This window comes from Argiope bruennichi, chromosome X2 (assembly GCF_947563725.1).
Source record: "Argiope bruennichi chromosome X2, qqArgBrue1.1, whole genome shotgun sequence".
Lineage (NCBI taxonomy): Eukaryota > Metazoa > Arthropoda > Arachnida > Araneae > Araneidae > Argiope > Argiope bruennichi.
The window spans coordinates 73,564,612-73,583,079 of record NC_079163.1 but is presented as its reverse complement, the minus strand read 5'-3'; the positions used below and the strand labels follow the sequence as shown (position 1 = coordinate 73,583,079).

Sequence of the window (18,468 nt, the reverse complement as noted above, 5' to 3'; positions counted from 1 at the left end):
CCTCATTTTAAGATGAGTTGAATAAACAGCATTTGTAATGTAAAAGCTTAGCAATTAATAGATGTTGTAGTAATATAAATTGAAAATTAGCTTCAGGTAAGAGCTGATGAAATAAATGTATCTGTACTCTCATTTGAAACTCTTAAAATAGTTTTTGAGTGCAGGCGTGAAAATGTTTCAAATGATATTTTTATTTTTCTATGAAGATGTGGATTTATTATTGTTAATAATAACTGATTTATGGAAGATTTAATGGAAGTAAAATTATCTGTAGAATCCAGAAGTGTTTGTTTTGAGTAAATATTCTGTAAAAAATTAATATAAGGCCATAAAATACAATTTTAAATATATGCCACAATGCTATATAGGTTGCTTTACTCACAGCAGCTAAATTGGTGGGCATCACTTTCCCTCTGTAATATTATAAATATGCGTGTGCTCTCAGTGACAATAGATATCATTTGGGTCTGAAAATCCCCCACCATGCGATTTAGTTTAATTTTGTTAAATCTAGTTTTGAGCTTGTATAGAAAGATACTCTCATATTTGCCTTTTAGTCAAATTATTTTTCTTATCTTAACATTAATTAACTTATTTCCATATACAGTATGCAAGTTGAAAATTGTAATTCAATCTTTTATATATAATATATGGATTAATGAGCCAACAGAGTATTGCATTGTGTATTGCCATATGATTTACATTTAATAATGGTAAAATAAAATTATGGGTGTGGTATAGAAAAGAAAATTGTATAAAATGTATTCAGTTTCATTATATGATTTTCACACGTTTTCTTTAAATGAGTTATATAATCACCCTTATATGAAAAAAAAAAAAATCACAAACATATTTACATTTTTAATTACAAATTTTTCTTGTTTAACTTGAAAAAATGCTTATATTAACCATTTTAATGCATAGAATCAGTTGAAATTTGAGAAATTCATGCATGCTTATATCAAACGTTCTAATGGTTTATTTTGAGACCTGAAAACAATAAAGTGGTATATTTTAAACTATAAATAATTCGTTTTGTGTTGAAATGTTTCATTTTTATAGCAATGTTTAAAAAAATATAATTTGCATATATACAATAAGAATTATATGAATTTTAAGAATGTAGCATTAAATATTCTTTAAAACTTGTGTTTGAATCTTTTCTAATTTTTTATATATATTTAGATAATATTATTCAATTATATGTAATATTACATTGATATATAGATATAAAGTTTTTGATCTAATAATATTTGAAAACACAAAATGCAAATTAATCTTGGATTGATACCGATATTAATATTATCCCATATTTGAAATTATAGGAGCTATTCAAGAAACTAATACCATATCAGTGTTTAGGGGCATTCTGGTCCCGACGAGATAAATTATCTGGATGGAATATTTCACCTTCTTCTGTAACAGCTACTATCAATCAATTTAATGCAGTTTCCTTGCGGGTTATCAGTACGATATTGTCAGATCCTCTTTTAAAACCAACGATGCGTGCCAGAATTGTTACAAAATGGATAAATATTGCTCAAGTATGACTCTTTCCTCAATATATTCTTTGTTATGTTTGTAATGTTTTAGTGTCAAGAAGTTGTATTTGTTTAGTGAAAATATTTATGCAAGAAATCAGTTTCTTATTTGTATTTTATTTTTCTCTGAAGATAAATTATAAAGTTTTCATTCCTTTATTTAGAAATTCTTGCATTTCTATCATTAGAATATAAACACAAATGAATAATTTATTCCGCTTGTTTTAGTCAAAGATAACTTTGTCATAGACCATTGGAAGATAATTATAAAGTTTGTGGGGTTTATTTCCAGAAGGATGAAAGATATAATTTAAAAAATTAAATTATATATATCTAATTGTAATTTAGTAATATGCATTTAAAATCCACTTTGTTGATGATAGAACCAATGAAATTTGTTTGCTCTCTTTTTATAAAACTGTATTTCTTTGTACCTCAAAAACCGGGAAAACTTTATTCTTGAATATATCTTGTGTCAGTTATCTGTTCTTAAAAACTATTTTGTTTATGGAATAAAGTAAAAATATTTCAATATTTATCAAATGATAGCTAGAATTATACTTATTGTATGTGAAAAAAATATAAAACTATGGTTAAAAATTTTGTATTAAATGAGAATGTTCAGTCATATTATGTCAATTAAACTCAGTTTGAATATTTACATCCTTTCCTTTAAGTAATTAGCTGTAATATTTTATCTAAAACGGAAACTTTTATTTTTATAAGGTGTATGAAATAGAATCATGATATATCTTTCATGGGCATTTATAGAATTTCTGTCTTTGAGTCTTCTTCTTATTATTATTCTGTAATTAAGTTGCTCTTTGTTAAGTTGCTTCCTTAGTACAGTTATTAAATTGTTTTTTTTTACTATTTATTTATAGGAACTTAGGCTTTTAAAAAACTTTTCGTCTTTGAAAGCAATAACTGCTGCTCTTCAGAGTAATTCAATCCATAGACTCTCAAAAGTTTGGCTCTCTGTGCCAAGGTATGATTTTTAGCATTGTTAATATATTGTTATTTGTTGAAAAGAATTATAGACTGAATAAGTTTTAAAGTATTTATATGTACTATCTGATAAGTTATTCTGTAAATTCTTAAATATTGTTCTGTTACATTCTTTTGAAATTCTTATGCCTGCAAAGTTATTTTTGCTGTAGTCCTGTTTAAAATGCATTATTATTCAAAGATTTGTATTTGTTCTGTATATTGAGAAATAAATTTTCTTATTGAATTTTTTTTTCTCATGATGTAAATTTAAAGATTTACTTCTGATTGTTAATATCAAATCACCAGGAAGAATCAGATGTGTAACAATTATCATTATTTTATTTTCAATCTTATGTGAAAATTTTTTCTTTTTTTCCTTCAACAGGGAGAAAATTGAAATATTTTCTGAATTAGCCAAAATTTTTTCGGAAGAAAACAACCAGACAAATTGTAGAGAACTTTTGATAAAGGTATTTGTTTAAATGTTTATTTCTTTGAGTATGTTTTATATTGAAAATTATTCTCAAGTTCTTAAAATTCAATAATGATCTGTAAGAATCACAGGCCTGAAGCTTTTTATTTTTACGAGCAATGTATTTGAAAAGATCAAGCTTGCTTACTTTAAACTGCAATGAAAAATTTGTCTCTTCATTAAAACAAGAGCTTTCTTTGTTCACTAACTTAACAACATACCCTAAATGAGTTGGAATGCTGAAAGTTAGATTTCTAGCTTTTAAATTTTCTTTTAGTACTGCAAAAATTTGTTAATTTTTATGATCGAAAAAAAATTCTTTGAAAACTTCTCTCATTTTATTAGCAGAAATGTCTTAAAGTACCTTGTACATTAGACAAGGTACTTTACCTTGTTTTGTTATTAGATACTAATTCTTACATTTAATTTATGTGGCATTTTAAATATTGTTTGAAATGCTATTCTTTTTATTTTGTTGCTAGTTGTCTCATGATAAATGAAAGATATTTTTAAAACTTCAGTTGTCAACCAAAATGTTAATGTAGAAATGAACTTTATTTCTCGTTGCATAAACTACTCTTTAAAGTTAGTTTTGAACGAATCATCATGATACTGTGCTTATTACCAGAAACTAAAAAATCTTTGATCTTATTATCTATGATCTACACACTTCTGAAAAAGCGGAAATTTCAATATTTACGTTTGCTACAGATTAAAAATTTCATATGGGCTATCAATCAATCTTGAATGTTACAAATTTGTGTTTCAAATTATTATTATTTTTAACTAATATACCATGCTTCTTAGTTTTTAAATTTTATCTTTTGTCTAATAGGAAAACTGATAATTAAGCCATTGAAACATAATTTGGATTTTCAAAGAAGGCTATTTTCTTTAATCCTTCCCAAATCAAATTTATTATTTGTATATAAAAAATCGTAATCAATATGCCGTAAATGAAAAAATAATCTTTTAAATCATTAATTAATATTATTAATTCTTTATTAATTTGTATCCAGAACATGGCGCCATCTAAGACCCATCAAATAATCTGTAATCCAAATCTTTAAAGCACATTACTCCGGCAATGCCAAATGGCACCATAAGGCCAAAAAAGGTTAAATGTATATTGTTTGTACATTCTAGTGCATTGCTTCATTACTATTAATTGTGAGATAACCTACTTTCAATCCATTCGAATTTCTTATTTTTAAACGGATGTTTGTTTTTAGCAGATTCTCATTCAGAGATATTCAAATTGATTTTAAGTATTAGATATAGATTTCTGATTTCGAATTAACTGCATTAAGCTGCAAAATATTATAGCTTATGAACAAAGAGTCTAAGGTCAATTGCCTGGCATTTACGAAAAGCATCTTTTTTCTATTGTAGTAATTTTAAATTTAAATTACATTCTTATAATGATGTTTCAGTTAATTGAATAAAATATGCCATTGAATTTACTAGGAATGTAACGAATTAAATATTTAATGAGGTCACTAAAACGTCTGTGAATCTTGATTTTTCCCTATTTGGTAAACACTCTGTAAAACTATTATAACACATTCTGTAGCATATGCATTTAAAAACTGCTTAAATGAAGTTACTTTCTATTAACTCTTCATTAGCAGTAGAAAAAGTATTGTTCATATATAATGCTAGACTTAATTTTCATTGAAAATGAGAAGTGATGAATCTTTCAAATATGCCTTATGTGTATTAATTTATCGTTTATTTCCTCAATGTTTTAACATTTATTATTATTATTATTATTAATGTTTTAACAATTATACATGAAGGAAGGATAAAAGCGTTATTTCTTCAGAATAGTTACAATAAATTTTTGATACAAATGGAAGAGCCTAGCGAAAGAAACAAGCACAGATTGTTTCGAAAACAAGAACGATTGCATACCTTCTACTGTCTCTGATTACTGAAATCAATGTTTGTAAGTAGAATAAGTAGAAACAAGGGGGGGGGGGGTTCTTATTAAAATTTTCCTTTCGCAAGTTCCTCCATTTTTAAAAATTTGTTGCTAACAATGACTGATAAGACTAAAATGAAAATACTTTTATGTGTTTTTTAAATTTAGATTCAAAGCCTCTTCCCACATTTAAAAGGGAATATTTTTATAATATGCAGATATTGACAAAATGGTGCATCTTAAGAAATGGAAAATCCAGTGCAGAATAATATTCCAAGAATGCTCTTTATAATTTTTTTTTAAGTTTGCAATACAGGGTGTCCACTCTAATCAGGGCCTAATAGCTGATTCCTAGGCAGTTTGGAAATAGATATAAGCATATATTTCCAAATGGAAAAGGGCTTTATATGAAGTAAAAAAATTATATTTTATATTATTTTAATCAGTAAATATAATCCTCAAAAAGTTACAAAATCTGAATTTTTATGTGGTCATTTTCAATTTTAAAAAAGCCCACAAACAATACCATAACACATACAACAGAAAAAGTCCCATTGCTTTATGACTAAATCTGACTGTGAATAATTAGCTGCTTAGTGTAAATAGGAATAATGTATAAAATTATTTCAAGGAACAATTATAACTTTTGCAAAAGTAAAATGTTTAAGAATTTTTTTTTACAAGTTTATATTCAGCAGAAAAACGTAAAACAAAATTCAGCTTGTATGCAAAAAAAAAAAAAAAAAATGTGGGGTAAACATGATAAAAGTAATATTACTTACAAATATGATTATAACAAATATCTTTATGGAATGAAGATATTTGTTATAATTGACTCGAAATGACTTCCCCTGGCTGAAATATAGAAACAATTCCATAAAACAAATTCTTGCACATTTGTAACTTGACGCATCAAATTTACATACTATAAAAATATGTTTATCAAATATATTTTATTTTTATATAACCCTAAAAAAATATGATAGCATAAATATGATAGATATTTATATCCAATCTGTGACATCCAATGATATTGTTTTCAAATGTTTTGGTCGAGAAATTGCATGGCTGAAGCTGGAAGCCCTTCATGCTGAAAACTACTTTATTAAATTTCTGTAATGGAACAGATTCCTTCCAAATAATCAAATAATGACCCTGATAAAATAGCCCCATATTTTGTTGATCTCAAAGTTCTATAAAATTATTCTTTCATGTTGCATACGAAATATCCACAAACCAATGCATTTGGTGCCTGTTTGTACAAATATCATGAGGGTTTCCTAGTGATCGAAAATGATAATAATTTGGTTGTAAATTACGATTCATGAGAATTTTTGTATTTTGAAGTAAATTATTTTAGATTCTTTATAACTGAAAAGGTTTACATTAAATTTTCTGCATTTTTAAAAGGTATACAATTAATTAAAATTCAAATCTAATTTCTGGAACACGACAATTGATTGATTATATTGAGACTTCCTTGAAATTCAAGATTTTCCTATTAATAATTTTGTAGATTGTAGTTTTGATTTTTAATTTATTCCCTGTAGAAAAATGAATATGGTGTTATTAATTAAATTATAAAAGGTAGCAACATTTTTTTTTTTTTTTTTTTACTATTGTAACCTTTAATGTTGCCATTATATTGAATGCAAACTGGAGTTCAAAAGTTAGTTTAATTAAGCATTTATTTTTAATTCTTAGAAATCCGATTACTCTCTGTTAAGGAAGAGCAAGAAAATTGACAAATTCCTTCTGATTAAGTGATTAGTATACTTATCTATGAACGTTTTAAGAAATTTTAACTCTTAATGCTGAACGGTAAATGTTCTTAGCATTTCCGACTTAGCTTTACTGATATGTAGGTTTAAATCTCTTAATTTCATAAATTAATTAATTAACTGGCAAGATTTTAGGTTTTCTTATTTTACAAAATCAGTTTATCATAATAAAACTGTAAAAAGATTTGGAAATGTCATGAAGTTATGCCCTGCAAAGGATTACATAAAATAATGCATATCTTTTCTAAGCAATCACTTTAATATTAAGTCGTTTTAAAGCATTTGTAATATTTTCTTGTATTAGTTAATCAAAAAAAATTTAAGTCTAATAGCATATTATTATATAATTTCTCTCTGTATGTGACAATGTGAGAACTTTTTTGACATTGCAGAATGTGGCACTTAAAATCATCTAAAAGTGTTGATATTCAAAGTTTCACAACTTGTCCAGTTTTAATCGTAGTAAAGAGGAACTTAAAACTCTTTTTTTTTTTTTTATCGAGAATAATTTACTAAATTGGACCAAGATCTAAATTATTTTTATTGTCTTTTCAGCTTTTCATTTATTGATTCAAACAAAATATAGTATTTCGCAAAATATAGTATTCATTCCTTTGAAGTATATGCTTATCTCTAAGGACTTAGAAATTGATTATTGAATCATGATTAGAATGCACATCATGTATATGCGATATTATTTATATAATAACATTTTAAACTCCTTTAATGCTGTGGTAAAGTTCATTTTTATGATAAATAATACAAAATGATTAAAAAATGAAAGAAATTGTTATTGTTTTATGAGCATTTTGTAAAGAAAAAGTTATTGAATTAAATCTCATTTGGGAATATTTTTCTAATTTAACATTTTTAGTTATTGCATTTAATTTTTTCTTTACTAAAACCAGCTTTATAAATGAATTATACTCAAGCAAAAAAAAAAAAAAAAAAATGTTTATAGCATAAGAATTTGAAGCTTTTGTAAAATTAGACTTTTTTATATTGAAATGTATTTATACGGGTAGTTTTTAAAAAAAAATGTATTTAGCATTATGCCAGATAATGACAGTTGTTTACATTTTGTAATGAATATTGAAGACATTTGCTTATGCAGTCAAATGAATTAATATATGCATCTTTTGTATATTGTTGTAAATTTTATTTACTTGTTCAATTACATAGTTTATATTGTATTAGTAAATCTGAGGGGTATTCCTTTAGGAATCATTCATCACATTTCATAATCGGAAATTATTAAAGGTTCATATGAAAGAATCGGTTTGTAAATCTTAAATTAGAGATGCTTATTTTTGGGGATAAAATTTTTAAATAGGTAGACAGTTTTCTGTTCATGCACAGGCTATGATAATTTTCATGTTCTTAAGCAGGTTTGATGTATATCTGTCTTTATACCTTTCTTATATTTCTTACAATGTATAATTTTTTTTTTTTTTTGCCTAAAATGAGTAAAAATACTTGTAATATAATTTGACATTTAGGAAGGGTCTGCCAAATTCGTCAATGCAGTTTGGTTAAATGGTAAACAGTTCTTAAAGAATTCAGAAAAAATGGCAAGTGATCATGTAAGTGTTTTCTATTTTATTGTGCATCAAAACGCCCTTTTTTGCTTACTGAAACTTAAAAGTAAAATCGATAAATGATCTTTTATGTTGACTTTGCATTTTCTATAATGTTAAATAGCATTATTATAATTTACAAAGAAAAAATCTTCTTCTTTTGCAGTGTTTATAAACCATGCATTCAGTGGGTATAAAATATTATGTTTTATTATATGTTGAATTTTTTTTTCTGGTATAGGCTTGTACTATGCAAGGAACAATCCCATATTTAGGAACTTTTTTAACTGATTTGACTATGATTGATGCTGCTATTCCTGACTATCTGCCTAACGGTTTGATTAATTTTGACAAGAAGCGAAAAGAATTCGAAACTTTAGCTCAAATCAAGCTTCTCCAGAGTGCAGCAAACAGCTATGATATTCAGATAAACGAAGAATTTCAATTTTTGTTCAACTCTATTCCAATATTTGATGAAAAAGAAAGGTAATTACGTTCAAAAATACCCTGAAATTTACATTTTGTGAAAAATTGAACATAAATCGATATTATATTCTTTAATATTTGTACATGGTGGATTTTAAAATTGCTTGGTATAAATGTTATATGTTTTTTACTATGTGTCAAATTAATATTTTTTACGCCTTTTAAAAGTTATGTGATGTGTCTGATATTATTGAAACCGTTTTTAATTCATCAGGTAATTTAAAATATTCTTTTTTTAAGAAGAAATCATAAGCTTTTAAAATTTATTAAAGGTCTCAGAATTCGATTTATGAAACCATAATTTTGGTAATTTTCATATTAAGAAAATATGTAAAAAGGCATCTTTCCAACATCCCATTTTGTGGTAGGGCTGCTGTTTTTGGCGTTTTAAAGGAATATTGGGCATAACGAAGTGTATGGCCAGTGAAATATTTATATGAACCTGTTAACCGGGGAATTAACTTATATTCAACTCATTTCGCATGGAAATATTTCGTTATACCTTATTAACATGTCAATAAATGTTTACAATTTTGTTGATTTTCTTTCAATTAAATTGTAGAATTAACACCCTTTATACACCAAATATATTTAGTTGAAATGAAAGTTAATTTGTGCATAACAAGTTCTGAATTTGTAGCTTTTCAAATTAGGGGCATTCTTATTGTGTTAATTTTAAGGATTCATTGTAAGCCGTATGTACCAAATTGTGATGGCTATATATTGATGAGACTTCAATATTGTTTTTTTGAATAAGTATCCTCTAATTTCATTTGAGAATAATTTTTTTTTCTTCTGTAGATTTATATCTGATTTTGTAGATATATATCTACCCAAAATTTGAACTTTTTGAATATTTGTTTGTTAAATAAGTACAGTTTAATAATTATTTCTCCCCATCAGATTCAATATCTAAATATAAAAAAAGAAAAAGAATTGGTCATTCACATATTTCATTGATTATAATATGCAGACTGTATATATTTCCATATTTTATTACTGCAGAAGTATTTATCTATTGGAAATTTGAACAAGCCAGTATAAAACTTTTATTTAATCCTTTACTCTCCTATGTCTGGTCTGACTACTATTATGCAGGATGCATCGTTTTCACCTTTTTGTTGATAATGGTTGTTATAAAAGCTATATAATAATAAAAGGTTTCACAATAATTTTTAGAAATTATAACAAACCTACTACTATTTCTGAAATTTCTAAGAACTAAAGAGAATCTTTATAATCACATGTATTATAATAAAGCGTTTCATTACTTTACTGAGTGCAAAGGGTCAATTTGTATCTAATTGTAGATTTATAACAAATTTAATATACTTGTACACTATTTCAGGGTAAGGAAAGATCTAAAATAAAGCTTACTTTTTAAAAATTGTCTTGAAATAAAGTTCCTAGTGCTGGGAGAAATAGTTGGGGTTTCTTTATGGATCTAATAATTTTTTATTTTTTTTAGTTTATCGTTGTTAGAAACAGTTGATGTGACTTTATCCTTTGAGATGCGATTGTCTGTTTAATATTTTATTACCTTACATTGTTTTGTAAAAAAAATCAATAAAATTAATGCAAATTCTTAATATAAAAATTATACATCAAAGTAAAAGTTGCGTTTACAATTATGTTGTTTGTAGTTTCTTAAAGAATTATGAGTACACTGTTCTAAATATGAGTCCTGGTATTTTACAGTTATGAACTTTCTTGCTCCATTGAACCTCAAGATACTACCTTTCACAGTAAAAAACATGTATTTGATAATGTAAAAAAGTAAGTATTTATATTTTTGCTGAATTAATGTAGGGTAATGCAATGCCACACTTTTCAGTGTTTGTTTACTTGTTTTATGTCCAATTTAGTGAAATAAATTATAGCATTTTTGAACTGAACTCTAATAATAGAATCTGTATATTTTTGGCAGTGTGTTGGTTAATTTTAAATATTTCTCCAATTCAAAGTTTAGTGGCTTCATAAAATAATATGTTGGTCAGATTAGTTTTCATACATTTTATTGTGATTACCGTTAAATCTGCATCAAAATTAGCTAGAAAAAAAAGTTGGGGTATTACAAGCTAGCGCGTTGCTGAGATCTGTAAATTTAGCATGTAATGAAGTAATTGCTATGTTGTGACTGCTTTACTTGTTTGAGATTTTGAGTGTTGTGTAATGTTTCAAATGCATTGGTGTTGTTTCCTATAAGATTTTAGTCGTGTAATAATTTAAAATTTGCCTTTCGGAACAACATGGACTCTCTTCTCGGTCATTTGGAGATCTGAATGTATTATAATTTAGATAAAGATTAAATGCAATCGGAATTATTTGATTTAATGTATTTCAGAATTTTCTATAGTCATTTGTAGAATACTCATTTGCATTCGCATTATGCATTGTAATTTTAAAAGTTATATTATTAGAATTAAAAGAACTTATCAAAGAATGGATTTTGTTTCTGCGAGGTATATTGCAAACATTTAATGATACAGAGGATTGCGACTAGCTAAAAGTTTAAAAGAAACCTATCATTATTAATTTAAATGAATTGTCATACAATAATTGATTTTTCGTCATTGGCCACAGTGCAAACCCTTTCTTAAAGGGACACTTCCTTTCATTGGTAGGGCTAGCCAATTCCTTACCATTTCTGTGTCCATTAGGGCTGCAAGATCCAAACTATCATTACAGATTTCTTTTAATATAAATAAAACTTATTTCAGACTCATAATAAATAGCTAAGAATTCTCAAAATATCATAAAAGCTTCCAAATACAATGCGCTATCTCATTCCAAATATTATTTTTGAAAATTTTTGTCTATCTCTTAAGTATTAATATGGTAGATGAGTAACAAGCTTATAGCATCAGTCAATCTTCTTGTCCAGTACTGAAAGTAGATAAAGATGAGTAAGCATGTTTTAGTATTTAATGTTCTAGAAGAAGTTGAAGACGAATAAATTTCACTTGATATATACAAGAGAAATGTTAAAACATATCCTTTTTTTCAAATCAAGGATTGAAATTGACCTCAATTCACATCTGTGAAAAGATTACGCGATTCATCTATATTCTCGATTTCACAAAAGTTTATCTCAAAAAAGATCTCGTTCATATATATAAAGATATCATTTCTGCATTAAATAATGCTGATCTTTCACCTGTATGTGGATTGAAATACACATGAATTTATTACAAAATAAAAATTCTGTAGACTAACTCATTGAAAAGAAGGTCGATATATCAACCCTGATTCCACTTTTCTGCTTTGCGGTTGCGTCCACATTGGTCTTGAACCAGTGCAGCTATTTTTCTCCTAGCGGTAATTGCAAGAACTGGTGTGCTATAGGAAATAGTCTGTCTCAGGGGTTCCCAAATCTTTAAACATTACAACCTAATTTTTGAAAATTGATTCTGTAGTGGTACACTTCCATTTCGGACATTGAAATTTTTCAAAAATGCCCATGGTCTTTTCAAAAGTGGTTTAAAGGACCCAAAAAAAATTTTCGTGAGGGAAAAAAACGTTTATTATTTTAATTATATCTGTATATTTTTGTATATTGTTGAAATATACATATGTAGGCGATTATTAAAATATTGGAAACAGACGAATGCAAAAATATTTATTAAGGCGTATGGGCCACCTTTTTGTAAGTAATATAGCATGGATTCGCATGGGAATCTAATCAAACAAGTGCTGAATAATGTTAAAAGGATTATTGGACCGTTCTTCAGGGAGATATTTTGAAAATTTCGGAATAGATGCCGGTTGAGGATATCAATTTCGGATGGAATACTCAAAAATAGACCATAATAATTCATTGCGATTGTTTGGGGGGGGACTGTGTGGGCCAAGGTACGTGTTTCAGTTCATCCTTATGTTCATCAAATTACAACTGAGAAATCCCGCTGCATGAATTGGAGTATTATCATTCTGAAAAATTCCACCTCCTGCAGGAAACAAAGTTTGCATCACAAGATGGATCACGGAAGCTAAAAATTCTCTGTACTTTTACCCAATGATCCATCCTTTCAGGGTTACAGTTGGGCCATCAGAAAACCACCATACAGCTGCCCATATCATAACAGATCCATACCTGACAACTGGAAGGAGACAAACATGATCATACGCAACGTAGACGTATAAAACTTCACTAATATTACCTCGTAATACCAGGATATATATACTTTTTATGTTTAAAAAGATTGTATTTCTTTATCAAATTTTAGTTTCAATCGGTTGAGAGAAAACGCCTCTAAAACACAAATTTACATTTATTAGAGAACATGCGAGAAAGTTGAGGGAACTACTCCCGCTGATTTTATTTTATTATAAAATCAAATGATCAGCCGTGACTCGAGCGTAAAATGATTAATGTTTTGAAATCTTTGTTATTTAACATTTTTCTTTGCTTTTATTCTCTTATTTCGAAACAGGATCAGTATAAATGTAACCTTAACTTTGTTATTTGTTTACTTTATTTTGTGTGATATTGCAATATTAATAATTTATAGTTACCTTATTTTTTTGTAATTTCTATTAATAAGGAGATTTAATTTGGTTTCATAATATCTATCATTAGAATTTAATCTTAAAATTTCCTTGTAAAACTTTGATTTCTAAAACTCAAACATATTTTCTTGACTTTATTTAAATTATCTTGAGTTTTAAAGTTCACTTTTCCTCTTTTAAATTCATGATGGAATAAAATTTGTATCAATATGGATATATCAAAAATTCCTTATGTATACAGTGGATTTCAGGATTTGTAAATGCTTTCGAAAATTAGGTCTCTTTTCATTTTTGCATTGCGGAAAAAAATGTAAACATTTTAATTTTCAATTATATATTTCCTTTTATAATTTCATCGTATTGAGAGAATTCTGAGAATAGCTGTCACCTGAATTTTATTGGTTCATTTATTGACAAAAATATTCCTATTTCTGATTGCTTTCAATTTCTTAATTTTTAGAAACTAACTTTTTGTAAAATTATTTAATTGTTGGGTTATTGTTTTTAGTTCTGTATTCAAATGGTCTCATCAGAAAAGTGATTCAACTCCATCAACATCATCTAATGGATTCCTTTGTGATAAAAATAGTAATGAAATAAATGTAGCTGCTATTGTTAAAGAAAATGGAATAAAGGTATAATTTTCGGCTAGATTTCATCTAATGGTTATTAATTAACTAATATACTAAGTGTTCCCAAAAAGTGGAGCAAGCTTTTATTTTTGTAAATGTTGTACATAGGCATATATTTTCAATTACAAAGTTTCATTAAATAAGGTGGAAAATTCTTGGGAAAGATTTTATCATCAACGTCCACAGAAGCGAAAAAGTTTTTAATTTTATAAGTCCCCCACAGAAAAAAAAGTTTTAATTAGTAAAATGTTTCTCTTATATTCGTCTATGCACACACAAAGTTTCAAGTTTCTATCTACAAATTTTGCATAGATAGAAACAGATAAACAATGCTTATTTTTAAATTTAAAAGTACTGATCACGAATATTCCATTTATTTAAGAAATAAAAGTTTATTCAATATAGCAAATTTTCCATAAGCAAATATTTAGCTAATAGTACATCACATGATTTGAAAGAAATTTGTTGATCACTCATAATATTGCTCACTTTGATTAGAACACAGTTGCAAATTCGATTTTATAAGGATGGGAAGAGAAACTTGGGAAACTGAACATTTAAATTATCTCGGAAAAGTACTGAATTGCCGAATAGGAAAATAAATTTATTTCCCCATAAATGTACGCTTTCTGAAAGAATGATGTATTTTATGAACGGGGAAGATAAAGCGTTATGTAAATGTTGCAGAAATCAACATTTGTGCTTATATTTTCAAGTCACCCTCATGCTGGTGTACGAATAGTCAGTTCACAGCTCCACATTTTAAAAACGACTGAGAATATTTTGACTTGGTAATTCGTACCCGAACAGCATTTGTGAAGTCCATGAATTATTATAACAGTTATTTAGATAACTACACGCTGGATGTCTAGAATTTTATAATCGGGGCCTACATCAGGTAAAATGAATTCTTCTTTTCTGAGAATAGTAAATTGGACAATCGGATGTCGCTTTAATGAGAAAGAAACATAAATCTTTAAAAAGAGCATTTTTGAATTGCTTAAAGTCCATTCGTCGTATTAATCGTCCATCGTCGTTGAAACATTGCAATTGGAAAGTATATGTCTAATTGCAATAATTAATGAAAAATATGCTTGTTCCATTTTATTGGGATATCCTGTATAGTTTCGGAAATTCAATTCTATTTTGTGAAGAAAATTGGCGAATAAAAAAAGTTCATTTACTAATCAGCAATCACTTGCATTATTGTTTAAGCATATCACTTGTTGAGAATCACAGTGATGGGACTCCAAAACAAATCGGTTTTTGAGTCAAGATTATCAAATAGTTTCTAAATTAATCCTTTTTGCATGCAAAAGAGGTGGAAAAAAATATCTCAGCTCCTTGCCTGTAGAGAATGATACACCATATGGAGGGAATAAAAGGACGTTGAAACGTTATTTGTCCAGGTGATGAATTTTGAATTTTTTCCACTATGATTCTCAACAGGATATATAATTGTTTCCATTTGAAAATGCTTCTGCTTTTTGATAAGTGTAAATAAATTTTTTAATTTTTGAAAATAGAGATAACAATGACATGTTTTTTCTCTCTTGTTAACGTTTAATCTTTTAACTAATAAATTTCGAAACTGAAATGCTTCATAATTTTTATTTTATTAAATGTGAAACAGTAATATTTTATGCTATGATAATTCTCATATTAAATTAGTTTTAGTTGTCTTTCTTTGTTGCTAGTGTTCTCTTTATTTTTAATAAAAATCGGGGCACGTTTTTTTTATTTTTTATATTTTTGCAATTTATTTTTACCAATTTTTTTTTAGATGTCCAAGTCATGCTCAAGTTTATCGATTACGCATCATAATTCTAACATATGCAATGGAAAGAATGGATCTTTGCAAGATTTTTATATTATTAAAGTTTCATTAGAACAGAAAAGCTGTGATATGGGAGGAGTAAACATGTACAAAAGTATTATGGTAATGCAACATAATTTTGAATTAGAATGTTTCCTTTTTAATTTATCTAATTTGGTGCTTTTGAATATATCAGTTTTCAAATTTATTTTTTTTAGCAAATTATTTATTTCTTATAAAATAATTCTTTGAAGAAATCCTTAAAAATGAGACAAGATATACATTAGAATTGCTGATTTTGAGTAATTTAAATATTTTATTTAATTTGTGCATTTTTCATTGCAGCTCAATAATAGTGATCGCACCCGTACTGTGATAACCAATGCTATGCTTAAGCATGGAATTGAGGGAGATCCTGAAGAATATATGCTAGTTCAATTGGTACCTGGAGGGGGTTAGTATCTTCTATTCTAAGATATATTTTCATAAAGTTTTATTCACTTAAGTAGAATTAGATTCATTCGATCTTTATTTCTTCTTCTTTTTCCATTTAATTCAACCGATCTTCTATTGTAATTGAACTTTAATATGCATAATTTCTTAAAAAGTGTAATTATTTTGTTTATAGAGAAGTGAAAATATGTTTTGTTTTTATTTCATATCTTTGAGAAAATGTTGAAAAAATATGTTTAAAAATCAGGTGTTATAATTGAAATATCATTCACTGAATTTTCACATTTGACTAATTTTGTCTTTAATCTTAAAAACTTTTTTCCCTTTTTTTAGAAACCATTCTCATTGATGAAATAAGTTTGTTACAAAATTTAAAATAATACATATATCAATTATGTGCTCATTTTTTTTTTAAATTTTTTTTTTTAGAAATTGTTTTCCCTGATTCAGCAAATGTGTATTATGCAGTTAATAGAAATCATGAACTTAAATTCGTTTTACGTACCCGGTACAAAAATGATACGAGAGGAAAGAAAAGAACTCCATCTGGAAATGGACATTAGGAAACACTGAAAGAATTGAATATAATTTTAATACTGTGCTCATTATACATGATCATCCTTGATGTATATTTTTATTGTATTATGCTCATTATACATTATCTCTAAATAGTTTTTACCATGTCTTGTATTTTGTAAATAAAATTGTATTTTAGTATTTCTCTGATAGGAAGCATGGGATTTTTTAAAAATTTCTTTTGTTTTCTATTGAAACCCAGTTCATATGGAGTTATATTTGGGCTTGTAGAATTCTGTTAACTAAAATAACAAAACTCGACCAATCCATAACGGATATTGAGTTAATTGAATTCTGTTGTGTGATAAATGTTTAATATTGATTCAGAAAACTATTAGTAGATTTTGGGAAATTCCAAGTTTGAGTAATTCATTTCCTTTTGCAACAAGAAGGGGCAGCACAACTTTCACATTTACGAATATTATACATTTATTAATGATCATAAATTTCGGAAGATAGTGGCAAAATATTGCAGGAATTCGTCTCTTAACTTCAATACGCTTCTGTTTGCAAATATGACCTTTGAGATGAAATATGTAATTAAAAAAAAAAATCTTTTCGTTCTTTCAACGCACAAAATTCCAAATTGTCATAAGCAGTGACGTCGATTTTCTTTGGTACATGTGTACTCATTAATTGTGCAAATTTTAGTTTAAATTGAAAAAGTTATTTATAATTGTTCTTCCCATGATGCCATAGAATTATATTGTTTACTTCACCAGAATAAATACTTAAAAAAAACATATGCTATATTGCCTTAGCTTTAGCTTTTGACAACTAATTTTTAATAAAATGACATGTGTAGTAGTTTGCTTCTTAAATTTAAGGTCAATTGAAGGTTTCATTCTGCTCTGTTTCGGTTTTATACTTTGGATAATAATTTTGAGATGCATAATAGTAGTGAGATACACGAAATTTCTCATTAATCATATTTGTTACCGACAGTTTCTTTTATTCGAATGCGCCATTTGCTTTCAGTAGGACCTTGCATTAAAGTGTAAAAAGAAACATACTCATACGAATTAAAATCAAGTATCGATTTAATGTCAAAATATTATTCTTAAGATTTTTTTTCATCTGCTCAAATTCGTTTGTACTTTTTCGTTGTACATTCGTTTGTAAAAGTTGTGCTTTTTTCACTGACTATGTCAGAAGTGAACAGTGCTGGCAAATTTTTCTTACTGTACTGAAATTAAGAAAGGAAAAGTTGTACTAGAGAGTTATTGTGTTTTTAAAATTTGTTGTTTTTATGCGAGGGAAAAGACATGCCAATCATATTCAGTATTCCAACATTTCGCACAATGAAGACAACGCAATTTTGTAAATCTTGCAGCAATACGGACTCCTTCAAATAATCGGATAATGGTCCGAATAAAATTGTCTATTTAGAAGACATTAAATGCTTCTAAATAAATAATTCCATCTAATAATTCTAATGCCATCTAAATAAATGAACCAATTAAAATACTTTTTCATTTCCAACACCAAATAAGTGCAGATCATCCTTGGTACTACTAACTACAACCAAACTACTTGATGCCTGTTTGATTACATTTCAACTCATACTGATTTTTCTCAACAAAAAATAAATTTGTATTGGGTTCTTTATATCTTAAATATTTCAACTAATTTTCAGTCTTCTGAATCGAATATATTTGCAAGGGGTTTCAATTGGAAAAGGTACGAAACACTGTGGGTATAAAATGAAGAC

At 27.0% G+C, this 18,468-nt stretch overlaps 1 protein-coding gene across 1 annotated transcript in view; it reads left to right on the top strand.

Annotated features, from left to right (window-relative positions):
• The window catches only part of LOC129960622 (ral guanine nucleotide dissociation stimulator-like 1), a 31,224-nt gene extending 14,323 nt beyond the window's left edge, over nucleotides 1-16,901 (top strand). The window contains exons 7-16 of the mRNA XM_056074163.1: nucleotides 1,326-1,544; nucleotides 2,426-2,529; nucleotides 2,917-3,001; nucleotides 8,208-8,291; nucleotides 8,527-8,771; nucleotides 10,470-10,547; nucleotides 13,789-13,915; nucleotides 15,696-15,851; nucleotides 16,074-16,182; nucleotides 16,611-16,901. Coding sequence (XP_055930138.1) covers nucleotides 1,326-1,544; nucleotides 2,426-2,529; nucleotides 2,917-3,001; nucleotides 8,208-8,291; nucleotides 8,527-8,771; nucleotides 10,470-10,547; nucleotides 13,789-13,915; nucleotides 15,696-15,851; nucleotides 16,074-16,182; nucleotides 16,611-16,744 — 1,341 coding nt within the window. The 3' untranslated portion in view covers nucleotides 16,745-16,901. The remainder of the gene's footprint in view (nucleotides 1-1,325; nucleotides 1,545-2,425; nucleotides 2,530-2,916; nucleotides 3,002-8,207; nucleotides 8,292-8,526; nucleotides 8,772-10,469; nucleotides 10,548-13,788; nucleotides 13,916-15,695; nucleotides 15,852-16,073; nucleotides 16,183-16,610) is intronic.
• Nucleotides 16,902-18,468: the final 1,567 nt, after the last annotated feature.